The sequence below is a fragment of the Rutidosis leptorrhynchoides genome, chromosome 3, assembly GCF_046630445.1.
Source record: "Rutidosis leptorrhynchoides isolate AG116_Rl617_1_P2 chromosome 3, CSIRO_AGI_Rlap_v1, whole genome shotgun sequence".
In the NCBI taxonomy this organism is placed as follows: domain Eukaryota; kingdom Viridiplantae; phylum Streptophyta; class Magnoliopsida; order Asterales; family Asteraceae; genus Rutidosis; species Rutidosis leptorrhynchoides.
The window spans coordinates 16,005,612-16,026,657 of NC_092335.1; the positions used below are offsets into that span (position 1 = coordinate 16,005,612).

General features: G+C 34.9%; 2 protein-coding genes across 2 annotated transcripts; both read right to left on the minus strand.

The window, feature by feature from the left end:
* Window positions 1–3,132: 3,132 nt before the first annotated feature.
* On the minus strand, window positions 3,133–7,903 carry LOC139899590 (uncharacterized). Its single transcript, XM_071882405.1, has 4 exons — window positions 7,387–7,903; window positions 7,061–7,176; window positions 4,744–4,987; window positions 3,133–4,642 (listed from the first exon to the last, which is right to left on the minus strand). Exons 1-4 carry the CDS (start codon window positions 7,738–7,740, stop codon window positions 3,362–3,364), a joined length of 1,995 nt encoding a protein of 664 aa, XP_071738506.1. The 5' UTR covers window positions 7,741–7,903; the 3' UTR covers window positions 3,133–3,361.
* A 4,368-nt stretch (window positions 7,904–12,271) lies between these two features.
* LOC139899591 (peroxisomal nicotinamide adenine dinucleotide carrier) lies at window positions 12,272–16,792 on the minus strand. Its single transcript, XM_071882406.1, has 11 exons — window positions 16,573–16,792; window positions 16,412–16,489; window positions 16,224–16,298; window positions 15,086–15,216; window positions 14,905–14,959; window positions 13,765–13,866; window positions 13,355–13,423; window positions 13,174–13,278; window positions 12,983–13,051; window positions 12,831–12,885; window positions 12,272–12,702 (listed from the first exon to the last, which is right to left on the minus strand). Exons 1-11 carry the CDS (start codon window positions 16,651–16,653, stop codon window positions 12,506–12,508), a joined length of 1,017 nt encoding a protein of 338 aa, XP_071738507.1. The 5' UTR covers window positions 16,654–16,792; the 3' UTR covers window positions 12,272–12,505.
* Window positions 16,793–21,046: the final 4,254 nt, after the last annotated feature.

Sequence of the window (21,046 nt, forward strand, 5' to 3'; positions counted from 1 at the left end):
TCTCTTCTTCCTTGTTGAGCTCCCCCTGAAGCGTTGCCTTTTGATTTTGGGTGACCCTTCCACCCATATGTCTTACTTTCTTTCATCGCCTCTTGTCTTCGAGATGTTGCTTTCTTTTTATTGGTGAAGAGTGCATCTTCTCCGTCTTTTACGGTTACTTCATTCATCTGCTTGGCTAATGCCTCTTGATTTGCCAATAGATTCTCCAGCTCTATTAATGATGGTTGAGTAGGTCATCCTCTCACAGCGGCTATAAATCCATTATACTCGGATCTTAAGCCGTGGATGATAATTCTCTTCATCCTTGCATCACTCACTTTCTCTTCAGGAGCAAGTTGAGATATCTCACGGCAAATTGATTTCACCTTGGTGAAATATTGAGAAATAGACAGACTTCCTTGTGAGATACCCGCGAGCTCATTTTCCAAGAGCTGGAGGCGTGCTTCATTCTTCTTTGAAAATAATTTTTCAAAAGTTTCCCAAGCTGCCTTTGGTGTTTTCTCGTCACGGATGTGCTCCAATAGATCCTCCTTGATTGTAGTCTTCAATATAAATAAAGCCTTCCCGGCCTTGATGTTCCATTTTCTCAAGGCTTCAGCATTTTCTTTCGGTGGAGGCGTTGTGTCACTGCCAGCAACTATTTTCCATAAATCCTGTCCTTGTAGGTAGGATTCTATGCAAGTCCGCCAATAACCATAGTTGTGGTTATTGAGACTCTTGATTCCACTGCTCGTACTTGCAAGATCTGCCATCATGACGTCCAACGTCCAATAAGCTTGGTCCCTGACCGATGAGCTTTCACAGTTCCTAACTGTGCTCCGACAGAATCTTCCTTAGAGCCTTGGTGAAAACAAGCCGATGTAAACGTCCAACGTTTACCGATTTCCTCCACTAGAAATGGTCCCGAACGACCTTGCTCTGATACCAATTGTTGGAAGCTTCGACGAGCCCAACACACCCACTATAGAGGACCTAGACTATACTAGACTCACTACACCAACACTTTGACGTTGGTTAGCCTTTAATTTTATAAATCCTTAGTGCACAATGTACTTAGGCGACAGTGTCGACCATATATTTTTAGGCGGTATAACCGACCATATATTACTTAGGCGGCAGAGCCGACCATATAATAAGAACAACAAAAGTGCACTAAGAACTTAAACACAAACTAAGGCTTGATCGGGAAACTTAACATAAACACTTATATTAAATTACAATTACAATATTACTTACAAGCTTTCTCTTCTCTACTTTCGCTAACTCACACTCTTCTTCTCTTCTTCACAACTCACTTCTTATTTCACTCTCACAACTTCACACAACACAAATGAAATCTCCTCCCATATTTATACTACTCCATGGAACATTCTAGAACTTAGATATTTCCATGGATATATAAATATCTAGATATTTCTACAACCTACAAATATCTAGATTTTTCTTTTACATTTCAATTTCTAGATTTTTCTCTCATATTCTAATATCTAGATATTTTCTTATACATATTAATATCTAGATATTTTACCCATATACATTTACTAATTCCATATTATTCTAAATTTGCATTGTATTTTAACACACCTAGGAGATGCATATAAACGGTCAGATTTTTCAACGGACAACGCTAGATGGTGTTCAGTGGTACCACACTTTTATCAGTATATATAAATCCACATCATCATCATTATATATAAATATAGTATGTCTTAGTGGAACAGCGGAAGTCATATAACCCTGGTAGCACATGCTTACAATTATTTAAGGAATCATCATTTTAGTTTTCTGATTTGTTGTTTTATGTTTGGCTTAGTAAGCTTGTTTCTGTTCTTTGTATGGATAAATGGTGCTATTCAGCAAAATTAGGAATCTGAGGTAGATTGCTTGAACTAAGAATAGAACCTTTAGGCAAAATGACGAAGTGAACAGCAGCCAACAGTTTCTTTTAGAACATGGCCAAGCACCCAAAACACGAATATATAAATGGTCCTACTAGGGAATTTGATCCTACAAAAACAGTAAGTTTTTCAAGGTTTGTTGTGTAAGTTATTATAGAAAGGCAATTCCAACCCTCAACACCAACTTTTTCACACATATATTCATATAATTCATTCACCCTTGAACTTATAATCTCATGGTTAGAAGGGCACCTCGATACCACTAAGCGCCCTTTGGTAGAGGTTACATAAACTTGTTTTGTGTATAGAGAGGCTATGTAACAATACTCATCAACCGTACATCTATCTAGATAACAAAATTAAATGCTCATCATTGCATAACTAGCAACAACCCGACACAAACCATTATAAACATTAACGATACAACCAACAAGAAAAAAAATACAAAGTTGAACCATCTTCACATCCTGTGGGTTAATTTGCAAGGAAAATGGGTTGCCATAGTAAATAATATGTATGTGTTCATTGAGCAATGGAATTAAACGGGATAACAGAAGAGGGGAAATCAGTTATTGGTCCTGCAAGGGAGTAATACACAAGTATATGTACATGATGTTCTATCTCCCTACCTTCTCCACCATTAAATTTCTTGGAGAAATTATTTGTGTTGTGTTATCTTTTTTATTATCTTTAATCATGTTAACATATGGTTACTACGTTCCATTCATCATCATACTCAAGTATTAGGTTATTAATTATTTTTTGGTTGCAATATTATGAACAACTTCATGCCAGGAAGACAAATAATGATCAGGTTATAATGTTGTGGGGAATTTTTGCAACAAATTTACAATCAAGGTGGTGCACAATTGAAGCAATAAGATCTTTCCCAACGCTGAACGCGTCCTCATCGTCCACAAGATCACCACGGAGGGCTTGGATGGGAGTGAGTAGCCCTCACTTAGTCCAGGAGCTTTAGCACTCCATTGTGTATTTTAATACATTTCTGAGCACGGGAAGGTTGTAAAAGAAGCTTGTACATTTAGTTGTATATTTGTACCATAAAATAATTAATTAATATAGTGGATTCCAATTTTTATGAGAAAGTATATCATAATTGAGAGTTAGCCATTAGTTAGTGCCGGTAAGAAAGTGTTGATATGGCATTTAATCCTGGGAAGTAAGTAAGTCACGATTGGGAATAATGTCAAAACACATGCAAAAAAGCACTCCATAACTAGAAATAACCAATCAACTTTGTGATTATAAACAGCAGCTGAAGAGGTAGTGGAAGACCTTCTTTTATGCTTTCCAGTCTAGTTACAGACTTACAGATGACTTGCACCCCCAAAAAAAAAACTAACAAAAAACATATATCTACATTTTCATTTTTTTTTTGTTTTTTTCTTTTATCTTAGAACAACAAAAACAGAAGTGACAACAAAGCCTCCCGTGCATTCATATTACTGGTTATGGTTATTTCCAACCCCCGAATCTGAGAAGCTTGTGTCTTCATTGTTCGAATAAGTTCCACCCGAGTCGACCGTCTCACCTAGTAGATCAACCAGGTCACCTTGGTCAATACACCTCCGCATAACACCGCCAGACCTCTCACTCAGTGAAACCAACCCCATAGCAGCAATGCTATTTGCAATGGCACGGTTCACGTCAGTGGCTCCCCCGTACAGACCCCTGCTTCCAGCTGCAAGTACGTTTTGGTTACCATCAACATTGGCGAGAACAGAGGGCAGCTGACTGGATCCACTAATAAGCAACCGTAATGTATCCCTTGCACTCTTCTCTGCTACGGAATCAGTTTCTTGGATCAACGGGCTCACAAGTGTTTGGTGAAGTGGAGGAATAGTGACATTCATACCAGGCCCAGCACTCACCAAGTAGGCTTGCCCTGAGGAACAGATGTCTATCACAGGGATGTGCATTATAGGGTCAGTCATTAAAGGAGTGAAAATTGGAATCTGTTGTGAGGATGGCATGGATATGGGTAAAAATGGTGGGATCTCGTCAAGATTTAGAGATGGCTTTGGTGTTAAAAGGCCAGATGATGGTCCGGGTGCTGAGCTGGCAAGAAGTGAAGAAAGAGGGGGCAAGGTAAATGACTCGGCCATCGACAAGGGCATCATCTGTGTAGGAGCCACCGTATATTGGAGAGTGGACGCAACAGGCGGACACCAACAATAATAGGGAGAAAACGAAGGAATCGGAGGCGTTGTAGATGGCACGTCCATTGTTTTTTCAGCTAAGCCAACTTCTAATCCAATTACCAATGGGAACGTATGGGTATCCAAACTTGATTCGGGAATCTTGGCCTTCAATGATTGATTTGAAGTAGATGTATTGGTAGATGAACTTGGACAAGAAATAGAAAGGCTTTGGAGATTTTGAATACATGAAAAGGTGCTTGCTTCCCCTTTTCGCTTGATTTTTTCCCTGACAACATTTTTCAAGGAAACCAAGTTTCTGGGTGGGCCCTCCTTGAAAGAACTTGGCCTTGGGCTCAGGCTACCTTGAATACTACAGCTTCGACCACGTGAAGACTTTGATGCAACAGATGCCGAGTGTGAACCTTTACCAGCTTCGTCAACAACTAAAGAGGTTGACGAATTAACTTGAGTACTCGACCCAACAAAATATGCTCGAAGATGAGCAACAAAACGTTCAAGACGGGAATCAGTAATTCCAGTTAAGTCAGCAAGGGAAGGCTTCTTCACAAGTAAATTCTTCATCTAAAATCAGGGGTATGAAATACATCATCAGTAAGGATTTGTGATGTGTTTGTAGTAGGAGCAAAAACATGAAAATATAATGTACTAAATAAGATACCTACCTTATCAAGTAACTCATTACCAAGAAGTCTGGACTTTTCTGAGCACCAAAAATAAAAAGGTTCAGAACTAGGAATCCTAATCATAAAAGAACGACCAGAATTATCTGCAGATATTCCCTCAATCACAACCGACAAGCATTCAGAGATATTTTTCAAGGTTGAAAGACGCTCTGCATGACCGTCATCTCCAATAAACGATATACGCAAATCAGAAGTTGGCAAGAGTGAGAGGGTTAAGTTTCCCCTGTTCCAATCCAACAAATGACAATATCAATGTACTGGAATATATAACAAAAAAACAAACATACAGTCACCATCAATTCAGAAATAATAGCTACGCCCATTTCATCTTTGCATGTAAAAGAGTATAAACTTTTAAGGGTTTTTTTCCCATAAATTGTCGGTTGGTGATTTAGTATATATACAGACTTCTATGATATAGTTAATTCCATCTTTTTTAAGTACTTCAACTATATTATTTCTTAAGAAAAAATTGGATATGCAACAGTTGTTACTAATATTGAATTCCTCCTCAATAGACACGCTGTCTCTTAGACTCTTAGATAGTCTAGAGACAGTCTAACCAACTGCGCATTAACTTCCATTATTTCAATGACTAAAAACGGTACATAACAACACGCTACTAACTCGCTCATTCTTGCTAGATGAAAAAAACGAAAAACTAAAAATAATGAGTAGCATTCATGTTTGATTGGTAGACAAAGACAGTTATATACAAAATATTACGTAATATTTAGAGTGACATAATATACTTAACAAAATCAACCAGTGGTTTTGTTTATCATCTTAGATACTCCATATGTCTAAAGCACTATATCTATTCACACATAGTTAAAGCCATTATTTCAGACAACTACACCACTGGTTATCCAAATCAAATTTCATACATAATAAACATTAAACATATTCGTTAAAAATGAATTCATGTCATATCTCCAGATAAATAATAAATAAGAGTGGTGATAAAAAAAACTTTTTACATTTATTAGTCAAAAACATGCAGCTTGATAAGAAACTTCCTGAAATTGAAGACATGTCTTTGTGCACTAATAGAAAATAATGGAACATAAATAGATATGAAGTCATAATAACATATAAGAATGCAAAAGGATCCACGTGAAAATATAGATAACATAACATAATGCATCACAACACAGACATAGCATAACTATTGTATGATCATATAATATAAGAGCATTACTCTACCTTTACTTCTTCTTAATTCAGAGATCATACTAGAACACGCCCAGTAACCTACAATGAAAAAATATATTTATTTGGAAGGATGAACATGTCACTATTAATATGTTGATATGCAGGAGCCTATAACTTCCACTCACTAAAAGCAATAATATGTAACAAGCAATTAACAATTATTATATGTGAATAGATATTTCTCAGAAAGGTGAATTGTAGGTCAATTTAAACACATTAGCTTCACGCCAAGTGATGAAAATTTTCTACTCACATTCAATACATAAAATATACAGTTCCCAGAGAGAATCTGGAACCTTGAAAGGATAAATATATGGTAAGATAACGGTATTCAATGCGCAATATCATCCGTGAGATCACACAAATAAGATACAAGTAGTTACCACAGAGAAGCAATACTGGGTGTGCAAACAATAACATATAAAAAGATTTGGGCATAAAGTTCTAATAGTAAGTGTAAATAGCCACAACTAAACAATAGTTGTAATATTGTTGCTGTAATCTATTGGAATGGATATCACTACCTTGCATTCACATTTTTTGTGAAAATATTTATCAGATTTAGAGGACAAGCGAGGACTACAGAACATTATACATCTATAACTTTTTGCTTGACGTATGGCATGCGTCACAGTCCAGACTTCAAAAATTGCACAAACTAAAAATCAGAATCCACTAAATGTCTTACCGAGGTACTTAAGCCACACTAAGTGGACCAACAACAATGTAACTAACCAAATTCTAAAAAACTTCTGGATAAACACTTGCAAACTCTTCACTACTGACAAGCATCAATTGTCCAAACACCCCCAAAGAAGTACAGATAGTAACCTTAGAACTATAAAGTAATCTGGGAAGGGGAATGCAAAGCTGCTGAGACTAACCCATAGCTAGATTATTGTAAGTAATAATTATCAAATGACACCACGTGCTTAAAGGTTATACCCTAAGATAAATCAGCAAATTTATAGCATGTCAAGTAGAATTGAATTTATGAATCAATCATAATTTATTGTGTGATATGATGTTTAAGTTATAAAACGTCTAGGTGGAGTTCCATAGTAATCTAACTGGCAACTACCTTGCGTGGTTAGGGATTAGAAGAGTCCCTTGCTTGTCAATCTTCCCAACACGAACTGACACAAGCGGAACACACAAGCACCTTGCAAGCAAACCAACTTCTGATGGCTCAAAGTGCTGTAAGCAACACAAATTAGGGAGTACACGTCAGCATATATTGTATCGTTATAGATTATCATCATTTATCTATTTTCAATGTATTCAAATAATATATTACCTACTACACAGAAATATATATATGGATACATCACTGATTATAATTACATACACACATCACTGATTATAATTATAATTACAATTGCAATTAACAAATATATATATGGATACCTGACTGAGATGCGAAAGTAATCGATCCTCAGCCACACCACTAGACACATTAAGTTTAAGCAAGGGTTTCAACCTCTCATCAGCACGACAAGCTCCCATAACCTGCATATCAAGCGCTTGTAACCACTGCATAACCGTTCCTTGAGCACTCCGTTGAATCAACAAATCGTCATCGTTATCTCCATCACCAACAAACAAATTCGTCAAACGAGCCGCAAGTCCGTGTCCGTTACCGTTAAGCGGTATCGATGAATCTCCGGAAATCGTAACCGAAGAAGATGAATCATCAGATGATATTTGTTGATCATCGCTGTCTCTATCATCGATCGATTGTTGTTTCTGATGATTGTTCATATTGAAATTGATTTTAATTATATGGAATCGATTATTACAATTTAATCAACGATTTGGTAACGAATTAAAGGAATCAGTGATTAGAAACCCTAGAATTTAATAGATCTAAATGGAGGATGTGATTGGGTATATAAATGTATTTATCTTTTTTTGTATGTAAAATAACTGGTAGATAAGCAAAACGGGAGAGATAAGGGTGGATGGAAAGATATTTATAGAAGAGGGATGTAAAATGTAAATTTGCAATATTAAGATACGGACTTGAAAGAAAATTTTGAGTTGGAATTAAAAGGAGAGATGGAGTCCGTGTGGGACCATGCTGACGGTTAACCAGATCAGCAAAAGCGGGTCCATGTTGCGGTGTGAGTGTGGGCGTTAGATGTGACACGTCAGATAGCCGACTATTTGGTTTTCTAATGGAGAATCATTAATAATAATTTGAATCAGTTTATTATATTTATCTCGCGGTGGTATCTGGAGCCTAAATTGAATTTAAACAGAATTTTTAAAAAATTAAGATACTATTTTTTTTAAAAAATTTCTACTTATTGACCGAAGGTCCACTCGAAAGCAATCTCTTTATTCGTCAAATAAAGAGAGGGATGACTTTCTCTATTTTTGAGAGTGTTTCACTCTGAGTGAAAAATGACTTGCTTTTATTCTCCACTCATGTGGTGTTGAGTTTTGTTGTTGTTGTTTGCTATCCTATTTAAATTTTGGTAAGTACTACTCCGTACTTATAATGTCACTGGTTAAATTTACAAGTGATAGTTTAAAATATCATTAAACAACAAAAAAGAAAAATTTAACGCCGGTTAGGAGTCATTGACAGGGTCGAATGCAATATTGAACTAATTATTACGACTAATTCATACGGGCATCGTGTGTGGCAAAACCTCCTCGGGTGAGGCCCGAGCGCAAGACGTCCGCGACCTCCGAGACTCATGAAATGAGTGATTAACAACAAGAAGAATTTTGCAGCGAGAGATAGTCGAACCTTTGACCTACCATGTGAGAAGACAAGTAACTAACACTACGATAACTCTTTGATCATGGGTATCAGGTTTGTTTTTATGAAAATTCTAATAGCAACCTTTAGAGTTGTCATTAAAAACAAAATCATGCATAAACTTATTGTATATTAAATTGATTATGAAAAGTTAATTTTAGAGAGTGATTGACTATTTTAAATATAAAATTAATCAAAGCATTTTTAAATTTGTCATTAGAAAAGTTTTTGTTTTGTTTTTTTCGTTTTTTTTTTTTTTTTTTTTTTTTTTTTTTTGAGGTGGCGGGATTTGGTGTCCCTAACGTTTGTTCGAGACGTGAGTCACATGTGCAACAAGCAAAACTAAAATTTGACACCTAACTAAATTTTGACATTTTATTTTCACCTTTTATCACACCATAGTTTGTGTGTCACAATTAAAATAATACACAGTTTTAAAAGAACTGCAAATATTTGCTTTTAGATGATCAATTTCCTTTTAACCTTATTTTAAAAATGAATAATTCTAACGATAACTTTAAAGGTTGTCGTTAACGTGTATAAAAGTATTGTAAATAGCAATTACATATTGACTTTAAAGTGATAATTATTAAATTGTACAAGAGATTTATGTACGTTAACGTCTTGTGGTGTCGTTAGAAAATCTTTAAAGATGTACATTTTGTAGATAATGGTAATTAGGGATGGAAAAAAAAATCCGCACCTAATGGGAAAATCTGAAACTCGATATTTTTTAGCCTAGTTCGAGACGGGTAAATGGGTCTAGGATCGGGTATGAGGATGGTTTTTAATTATTTCGCGGGTCCGGATCTAGGGATATATTGAGACAAAAAAAAAACTCAATTACCCGGCCCGTATACCCGAAAAAAGACCCGAGTCCAAATACCCGACTCGATAAGTTTGGCCCGTAAACCCGATTACTCGGCCCGTATATACCCGATTACCCTGCCTGACTCGAAAAAAGACTCGAATATCCGTGTAAAAATCTGTTTACCTTATAGTTTGTAAGTAAATGGGGATCCGGATACCCGGTAGAAAAACCCGTTTACCCACTAGTTAGTAACTAAATGGGGACCCGATATGTTCGACATGTCCAGATCCAAGTTTGAGACAGGTTTTTTTAATCGAGTTTGGGTAAGGGATTACCTAAACCTGACTCAAATTCGATCCGATCTCATCTCTAAATGTTATGATGGTAAACATGTAGAATTTACTTTTGTAGAGTGAACAATCCTTTTGGGATTTTATAAAAGGGAAATGAACCGGTCCTTGTCAACTATGTCAAGTTATTGTGTTTTAATAAAAAAGGGGACGTCATGAAACACATATAATAAAAAGTCGTTTTCACCTTTCAACACTAAAGAACAATTTCTAAATAAATATTCTTCATTGGTGCACTCTAGAAAAAAACAACTTTACCATTATTAAACTCAAACAATTCATGTTTCGTTAACATTAGTTTATCTCTTTCTTGACGGATTGAATTTATCCCTATAAATTGGTGAAATGGAAGAGTTGTGTCATGGATCAGTTTATGTTGGTGTTAGAAGTGACGTTTGGTCCATGTCCCTCAAGCTTAGCTTTAGTTTTTTCGTCCAGATTTTATATATGTGGTATTAAGTTAGCACGATGACAGATTGACGGTACACAATAGTTCTGTGCACAATAGTTTTAGTTGAAAATGGCCATAGATTGACAGCTTTTTTTTTCTTTTTCAACCTTAGATGGTACACAGATTGATAGCTTTAGTTGATTCCCAATCTCCGATTGTATTGTCAACATCGTCGCGATTTGAGTTTTCTCCTAACGCGCGTGTGTGTGTGACATAAGAGCATTTGATGTCGATATCGCCGTTTAAAAAAAAAAAAAAAAAAACTCATGGTCTAACTCTAAGGACCTGTAAGAGCACTAGTATCGGTTCCGTCCTTGGCCCGTGAATGACCTCCGCCCTTAAGGACTCCAATACTAGCAATTAGTCCTTGAAGGGTCCTTGAAGACTCGTACTCCAAAATGTTATTGCACAGCAAATTCGATCACGGAAGCAAAACAATTTTTTCTTGTACATAATGCTTTTAAACTTGTACCCGTAAATAATTAATTAATTTAGTGAGTGTGAGGAAGTGTGTAATGGGTACGTCATGGTTGTTAGCATTTAGTGGTTGGTTAGTGATGGGAAGAAGGTGCTGATGTGACGCTGATGTGGCAGTCAGTGATTCTATGATGGACCGTCATGGTTAAGAGTGGTCTAAAGAAATATTTTTTGCAAGAAAAATAGTGTGAGAGTGGGTCCATATGGTAAGTCACTATTTTTGTTAACATCAAAGATTTATATATAATATATCTATAATAATCTATAATATCATATAAATCTCAAAAATGTTAATATCATAAATAATGATTATTCAAGCTTACAAAAATTAAAAAAAAATTAAGCCCCTCATGATGCTCATTAAAATAATTAATTATTTTTAATAAAAATATTAACATGTTAGTTGTATAATATATAAAGCATTATGTACAACCTTATAATAAAATACCTCCATGATCATATGTATAATATTTTAAGCATTATGTACAAACTTATAGTAAAACACTCCCATAATCATATGTACAATATATGAAACATTATGTACAACCTTATGATAAAACACACTCATGATATAAGTACAAACTTTAAAACAAATTGTACAATCTTAAACAAAAAAAAAACACATGAACATATGTAAAAACTTTGAAGCATATTGTACAATCTTCATATAATAATTGTATTTTAATTTTTTTTTTAAATAAAGAGGCATACTAATAATAATTATTAAAAATATAAATACTTAATTTTGAAGCAAACTTTATTATTATTATATTATTATTATTATATAAATATAAATTAAATACAAGTTCTCTTTACGAGATTAATTACATTACATATGTATGCGAAATATATGTCTCAATAAAATGTTGTAATGTAGCTTTTATGACAAGAAAAATAATAATTGTGATGAAAATTGGAAGAAAGTGGTGGGAGAATAAATGTAGTTCATTTATTTATTCTGACCAAGTAAGTATATCAATATGCTTGTAAAAACAACGACAAGTTTTTTAGTCGGAATCTGTAGTTTCACGGGTCATTAAACTAAATGACTTTAGCATTTACGTACACTTAATACCTAAAATATATCATTAAATTATTTTATTTAAACAAAATCGTGATTCCACGGATCATTTCACTAGTTTATATTATTATACAACAAATAAACCGCCCACTAGCAAAGAGGTAGATGGGCATTAGAGAGAGCTAAATAGGTAACTATCTAAATTTTGGAGGTTGTGACGTATTTTACAACTTACAAGTCATGAAAATTACTCTATCCATGTTCGCGAATCAGCATTCATTGTGAGTTTTATTCCACTCCATAACACTGATTCAAGCGTAATCACAAATGAAGAACACGCTATGTTTTTATAATAATATTTCAATTACTCGTTTTCAAATGAGCAAAGCATAGTGAACAGATTAGCAAAGGATAAGAAACATGGGGCTACCACACGATTGACCTCACAATAAACAATAATGTCAGTCAGTCAGTCTATACATATTACACCAACACCTTACAATTTCCTGCAAGTTATCCACCAGACGGTAGACCACATATTCAAATATAACAAATGATCGTTATGAAAGGGCATGATTTTGGCTTCTGAGCCCATTTTTATAAAGAAATATTCGACTATTATTTTGATACTTGTGTGTTACTACATCTATGAAGATTTCGATCTAACAACATTAGCTGCTGCATCCTTCAATAGCAGCCACCGAACTCCATTCACAAGTTCTTCCTTGACCATGAATAAAACAGCTGCAGCAAGAACGCTTTGTACTATCTTTGTACTCATTCCTTTGTAAAAGCCATGAAGCCCTTCATAATGTATCATCTTTAAAATTGCATCCAGTGTGCCTAATGCAAAAGATGTTTCAGTGAAGATGATCAACATCTCATGTTGTTGAAGGTAAGCAGCTTTTCTCTGGTTTAATATGAAGATGATCATGTTATATGATAATATTTCATACAACATATGCATGTACCTTTATACTGATGTTTTTTGTCCACCCCAATTGCTTGCTTCGCTTGAAGTCTCGACTGCAAATTGAGACAAAAAGATGTAATTTTAATCTTGCTGGACTATTTTATTAACAAGCTCAAATAAAAAGTTCTTATAAAACGTCGATGCACTTACCTTTACAACTAGTAAAGGGTAAGTTACCACGGTAGCACCAAGTTTTGCTAATGCCCCAAGCAAAAATATCTGATAAATTATGTGGAGAGATGAGATATTTCCTAAACTAGTATATACTTTTATTAAGCGGCAAAAGTCCAATAATTATTTATATTGTTATATAATAATTCTGTGGTGATTTTGATACTTGCCTCTAAAGCAGTTACACCTTTGTTAGTGTTGCTGGCAGCACGACGCTGCTTCAATTTCTTTAGTAGAGTCTCATACAGCATAAACTGTATGGAAGGATTGCTGACCTGGCAGAAACAAAGTGGATAAGAGGCAACAATCCTACAAGGCTACAAGCATGAACTAAAACTAATTGACATGTACCATAACCAATGTTGGAAACACGCCTTTCCAAAATCCCCAAATTCCAGCTTCACCAAACACTTCTTGAATCTGCAGAATACGGTCTACATGACTTAGAAACTCAAGGATAGAGTAATCCATCAAAACAACTGTAAGTCAAGTACAGCCAGTTAATCATTGTAGCTTATAAATTTGAAGTTAGATAACTAGTTCACTGTTTTTTCTTAAGTAAACTAGTGATACAGAACATAACAATAGTGTTTTCTGGAGGACCCATGTGCAAAACCAATCAGTTGAACTTAAAGAAGGCTTGTATTTAATATATTCTTAAACTTAGCTTCATCGATAAAGATACAATTCTAAAACTTTAATGCCTAGCAACAGATTATGATGTCGTATATAAGAAAAGAGATGATGTTGCTAACACATACCGCATGGCTAGTTGCAAAGGGAGGTGGTTCTATTCCACCAACAATTGCATGTTCTGGACCAGTAGGTTTAACCTGGTCAGACGGAGATTTCTTTGTGTGGGTCTGCAAAAAAGTAGCATTAGAAGCTAGGGTGTTGGCACATAGTTTGAAAATTGGAAAAATATCAATCCTGTATATACACAAGTAAAACTCATGTTGCTTAAACTCACACAAAAAGCTTAAAGCTTATTAAGATGATAAAAAATACATCTTTCTTTTCCACTAGCCAAAAAAGAGTACAATAAGGATGTGAAATTAAAGCTTTGACCCTTCTTCTCTTACCGACGTTTTCCGTCCCCGCGATAGTAGCTTAGTGGTTGGGGACATGCAGCGTAAAGTGGAGGTCATGAGTTCAATCCCTGCCCTATGTCCCTTTAAGCATGAGTTACGTGATTTTCCTCTCACATGTTGGCCGTGGGACCAGTCGGTGTGGGGCCGCTAAAGGGTCGGTTTTACTCTTTTTACCCACATTTTCCACAAATATGAGTTTTTTTCAGCTAGATCCCCCTTTTAACAACTAAATTAATATACCAAATAAAATAAATAAAGTTGTAAGGTTTTCCCTGTTCGGGTTACCCGGGAAGGGAGAGTAATCCGACCTCATACTCTACTATAGGTAACTCATCAGGAATATACTCCCTGGCTGTTTCCAACCCTTCCCTGGCCACCCCAAGATTCGAACCTGAAACCTCTTGCAAGGATGTCAGGGGCCAACCACTAGGCTACCTTAGGATGGTTTTAAATTAATATACCAAATGATAATAATAATAAAAAAAATTAATAACCATTTTACAATAGCTTACACCATAAAATATTCTTAGAGGGAAAAAAAATTTCTCGGTATTTATAAGATCGAAAACAAGTTGCTTCCACTAATCACACTTGATATACTCCGGGGAAAAGTGGAAAATTGTCTATAGTCACTTACTAGCATTTTTAATGCACAAAAAAATGAGATATAATGGAGCCATTGAAGTATACAGCGTTGGGTAACAAAGGTTAGCAAATCGAGTAGAGAAGCCCACCAAGTACTGCTCTATATAAATCATAAAATCCCACAGTTTAGTTATCAGAGTGACAAGTAAACATACGAATCCTCACCTGCATACGGGTAACTACTACCCATATAGGATTTGTCAGCAGCACATTCACACACCTAGAAGGGAAGTTAAAGACATTTACTTAAAAATATAAATCATAGGATTGGTCAAGCTTCACCTTAATATGATAAATTTTAGTACTTAATACGATGATATTGTAAAAGTACGAACAAACTATGTACCCAGACATAGCAGCCACCATGAGTGATGAAAGCATACCAACTGATCCATCTCCTGCCCCTTCCTTCTTACGTCTAAGTGCAGTAGCTTCGGCCTTGCTCCTAAATATTTGATAGAAATAGTAATAAACACCCTGTAGCATAAAAATAGGATGACAAAAATCAGACGTTTTGCTTATTAAATTTGTCTTGATTCTTATATCAAGTTTGACAATGAGTTCGAAACTCACACAGTCTACCCACAAATGAAATACATTTTAAGTAAGAAGGACAACATTACAGCAACTATGTATGCAAACAATAATTATTTTTACAGGCATTCGATGTAGAATTACAGGTATAATGTAAAATAACATGTGTATAAAACTTACAGAACTTCAAATGACGAAATAATGGAACTTGAACACGTTTGTTGGGGGCGACAGTGGACCGATAAAACTTTGGGGGGGCTAAGTGATTAAATTATACATAGACCCAAGATTTATCAAGAAAATTACACTAATGCCACTTAATTTTCTAATACTCTAGTACGGTTTCTAGTGTTAGGCAATAGTGCAATACCATGCCAAAGTATTTTAATTACGGTTCCTAATACACTGTTAGAACAATATTGATCCCATCACTCGGTGGGAGGAACTCATTAAGAAATTGAAACGCCATATAATGTATGGTTCTTCCTGAATGAAAAGAGAAACATAACGTCTAGCACGTCGCTATAGTGTAGTGGTAGTTTTGATAATATGATACAAGGAAATCAACAATTAAACACGACTAATCACTTGCTACATATCAATGTATTTGTCTTACAGACATCACAATCTATATATGTTGTTTATTATAAGTAGTAATGTGTAATGTTTATGAATTCTTCAAAAAACATGTCCACATATAATGACAAAAGAAAGAAAAGAGAAGATAATAAATACGGAGCATATAAATTAAAAATTACTCCGTATCTATCTACTCTTCTACTATATAAAATGCAAGATCAAATTTATACATTAAGATGGCACGCTTTCCCCTACAATGGGACCCACATGACATCCATCCAGACACACTTATTTTTGGCTGTTGAAAACGCAATTACCAATTTACCAAGTAATTATCGTTCAGTAACCGAAAACCCTAAAAATAAACTGACCTGCGAACAGGCTGTCCCAACCAGTGAGGGTGTCAAGCCACCGTATAGTCGACCCCATCCTTCTTGCTGAACTACCTATAATTTAAAATTAATCAACAAAATAGATAATTATTCAATTCAATAATCAATCAATCAATTCAATAAATATAAGAAAAGAATGAGATAATTAAATTCAAAGGATTATTTACCTGATACATCTGTTCAACAGTTCCCGCTTTTTTCTTCTCTTGTTTCGGATCTCTATCGGTTTGTTGACGCGTGTTTACCTGTGATTGGATTAACATTTATTATTAGACATATCAATTGAACAAAAAAAATTGAAACTAAATGGAAACGAAATTTATTATACGGTTTGAAGAGGGTAAGTGATGAGTTGAGCGATGATTCCACCACCGGCGCCGGCAAGTCCATTGATCACGGCGTCTGACATCACTCTCTCTCTCTCCTGCTATCTCTCTATATACCTATGTTATACAGTGACAAATTTGTTATGATTTCAGGAGAATTAGGTCAGATATATGATCCAGAGAGAGAAGAGGAGGAGAAGAAGAAGTTGAGAAATGATGTCTGACTTTTTGAAGTCGGATTGTGAACCGGGTTTTCTATGGTAACATTGTTTTACATAATTACAATTCGGACACCCAACTTTCCAAATACTCAAGTTGGTCACTAACTTAACAATTTGTTATCGTATAAATTAGTACAAATAATTGTTTGACGTAGTATTTTGTAGTTATAATTCAAGGAGTCGTTGCTAAGCCATTACTCAATATTCTATTTGCCGTGATTTCTCCTCAAACGCCATCAGCCCAAAGGGGAAGCAATCACTGTTGAAACCGCTTATCAGAATCCGCCCCACATAATCCGACCCGACCCCGCATACTCCGACTCGCATGAACCGACCCACACCGGTTTTTCCCCCTAAAATATTAATCCCAGGTTCTTCTCTCTTCTTACGTCTAATTCTTAATTTTCTTTAATGATGGTTGACATTATTTTACTCAGGTATGTAACGGTAATTATAATATACTATCTCCCATCGTACAATTTGGCACCTCCACTATTCCCTTTAATCATCCAAGGTTGTCAGATCTAGGAGGACTTCCGTTAATATTGACGCCTAATATTTCTATTTTTTGTTCTAGTTTTTATAATATATAAATATATATATATAAATGGATAGTCAATTATTGATACACAAAAATAATATTATTGTATTACCTAAACTTGTGATATTTTTGCTATAAATAGCCATGAATGCAAGCATTAAACTTGCACCATTTCTCACACTTACAAAGTGTTTCTTTCTTTCTCTCCATTATCATCTTTGTTCTTACACTTCATTATTAGTATTCTTAATCAAGAATCAAATCACTAAAGGTAGTTATAAGCCTACTGAATTATAACATCAAGAATCAAACCACTAAAGGTAGTTATAAGCCTACTGAATTATAACACGTTATCAGCACGATAATCTTAATACTAATTATGGTTGGCTCTGCCACCTAAATGATATATGGTCGGTTATACCACCTGAATAATATATGGTCGACACTGTCGTCTAATTATCATTTATATTACTAACATTTATATTTCTATTATCTAACATTTATATGGCCGACAATGTCGCCTAATTATCATTTATGTTTACTAATATTTATATTTATGTTATATAACATTTATTAATGATTGCTTACATATGGTCGACACTGTTACCTACTTATCATTTATGTTATATTAAATTTATGTTTAATGTTTATATACTTATGAATATAAAGTGACTATAATTTATCATGTTGTTTGTTTTAATAGAAAATGTCGAATCTGGAAAAGCTTAAATTTACTCCTTTAGAATCAACCGGAAACAACTACATGCCATGGGTTATAAAAGTAAAAATGCATCTTAAATCAATGGGCATTCTTGAAGCCATAAATGAAAACAACACTTGTTCTGAAAAAGAACAAGCAACGGCATGTTGCTTTATTCATCAACATATTGATGAATGCTTACAAAATAATTATGTGACTGTAGAAGATCCCCATGTTTTATGGGAAGGTCTCAAAAGCAGATTCAATAATCAAAGAGAAATTTTACTTCCAGCTGCTATGGAACAATGGAGAACATTAAGGTTCCAAGACTTTAAGAAAGTAAATGAATATAGCTCAGCTCTGTATAATACATGTTCACAACTTAAATTCTGTGGACATGAAATAAGTGATGCAGACATGATGGAGAAAACTTTCTCCACAATGAATGCTGCAAACATCACAGTGCAAAGAAATTTGAGAATGCTAAAGTTCAAAACATATCCTGAACTTAATTCATATCTCTTAGTTGCAGAGCAAAATGATGAGCTATTAATGAAAAATCAGCAATCCCGTCCTACTGGTACACTTGCAATCCCTGAAGCAAATACTGCAAATAATTATAAACAGGGACAAGGACGCGGGCAAGGTCGTGGTTATAATAACCATCACCATCATCATGCCAAAAGCCATAACTATGGTAGAAACCATCCTTATGGTAATGGTAATGGGCGAGGACGTGGTCGTGGTCGTGGCCGTGGTGGTCAAAGAAATAATAATCCACGAAAATATAAATATCAACCACAAAACAAGCCCACTAAACAAGATGTTGAAGAAAATTCTTTTAAAAATTCTGAAGAATCTTGCTACAGATGTGGTAGAATGGGCCACTGGGCTAATACTTGCCGAACATCTAAACATCTTGTTAAGATGTATCAGGATTCTCTGAAAGATAAAGAAACGGAAGTAAACTTTGTGGATAACGTCGATCCAACAGTCACTGAGAAACCATCTGATTTATATGAAGATTTCTTGAATATTTAAGTTGTGTGTCTTTCGAAAAATAAACGATTTAATATCGTCTGTCTTTGTCATTATGTTTGCTAAATGTTTCAGTACTATCTATTTGCGTGTAAAATATTGTGTAATATTAATGTACTCACTATTTATTTCTTATATATGAAGTTCAATATGAATTTTGCTGGAATACAACATCAATCAAGTGGTGGAGATCTCTGTATAGCAGACAGTGGAACTACACACACTATACTTAAATCCGAGAAATATTTTATTGATCTAAAACCAACGGAAGGAACTATACATACAATATCAGGACCTGCTAACTTGATAAAAGGGATAGGAAAGGCAAATTTCATACTACCAAATGGTACAAAATTTTTAATAAATGATGCCTTATTTTCTACCAAGTCAAGCAGAAATTTATTGAGTTTCTCCGACATATACCTTAACGGGTATTTATCAATCAGTGACAACAGAAAATGAGAAATATTTAAGTATCACTGACAAGAGTCATGTGGTTGAAAAACTGCCAAGACTTAGTTCTGAATTACATTATACACATATAAATGTACCAGAAATACATATGGTAGTTAACGAAAAATATATTGATCCTGGTGTATTCAGTTTATGGCATAACAGATTAGGCCATCCAGGATCAACAATGATGAAAAGGATTATTAAATGTACTCATGGACATCCACTAAAGGATAGAAAAATCCATCATGATACAATGGTTCCATGTACATCTTGCTCTCTTGAAAAATTGATAACTAGACCCTCACCACTTAAGGTTGAGAAAGAATCACCAATGTTTCTTGAAAGAATTCAAGGTGATATATGTGGACCAATTCATCCACCATGTGGACCATTTAGATATTTCATGGTTCTAATAGACGCATCTAGCAGATGGTCTCATGTTTGTCTGTTATCAAGCCGTAATGTGGCATTTGCAAAATTTCTTGCCCAAATTATTAAATTGAGAGCTCATTTTTCTGATTACACCATTAAAAGGGTGAGACTTGATAATGCTGGTGAATTTACATCTCAAGCATTTAATGACTATTGCATGTCTATAGGAATTGTTGTTGAACATTCTGTTGCTCATGTGCATACACAAAATGGTTTAGCCGAGTCATTGATTAAACGTTTACAGTTAATCGCTAGACCATTGATAATGAGAACAAAACTCCCTGTATCTATATGGGGTCATGCAATTTTACATGCTGCTGCATTGATTCGCATCAGACCAAGTGCAAGTCATAAATATTCCCCCCTACAACTTGCTTTTTATCAAGAGCCAAATATTTCCCATCTTAGAACATTTGGTTGTGCAGTGTATGTTCCAATTGCGACACCACAACGTACAAAAATGGGTCCTCAAAGGAGGTTGGTAATATATGTTGGATATGAAACATCTTCAATATTAAGGTATATTGAACCTATGACAGGTGACGTTTTTACAGCACGTTTTGCTGATTGTCATTTTAATGAAACATTGTTCCCTAGATTAGGGGGAGAAATGAAAAATAAAGAAAATGATGTTTCATGGTGTGAACCTCAATTAAAGTATCTTGATCCTCGAACAAAAGAATGCGAGACAGAAGTTCAAAAGATAATGCACATACAAGAACTTGCAAATCAATTGCCTGATGCATTTACAGATACAAAAACGGTGACAAAATCATATATACCAGCAGTAAATAATCCAGCTCGAATTGAAATTCCAAAAGCTGGCAATAACGTCACTCATGAATCTTTGCCACGTCAGAAACGTGGAAGACCAATTGGTTCAAAGGATAAAAATCCTCGAAAAAGAAAATCAGCTGATAATGAAGTAAAAGAAAGTGTTCAAGAAGAACCACAAATCAGTACTCCTACTGGAGAGGAGATTGATGATGTCAATACATAAATTGCAATCAATTATGCATATTCAAAAATATTATGGAACCGAAATGAAATGAAAAATCTTGATGAGAAATTTTCATTTAATGTTGCAT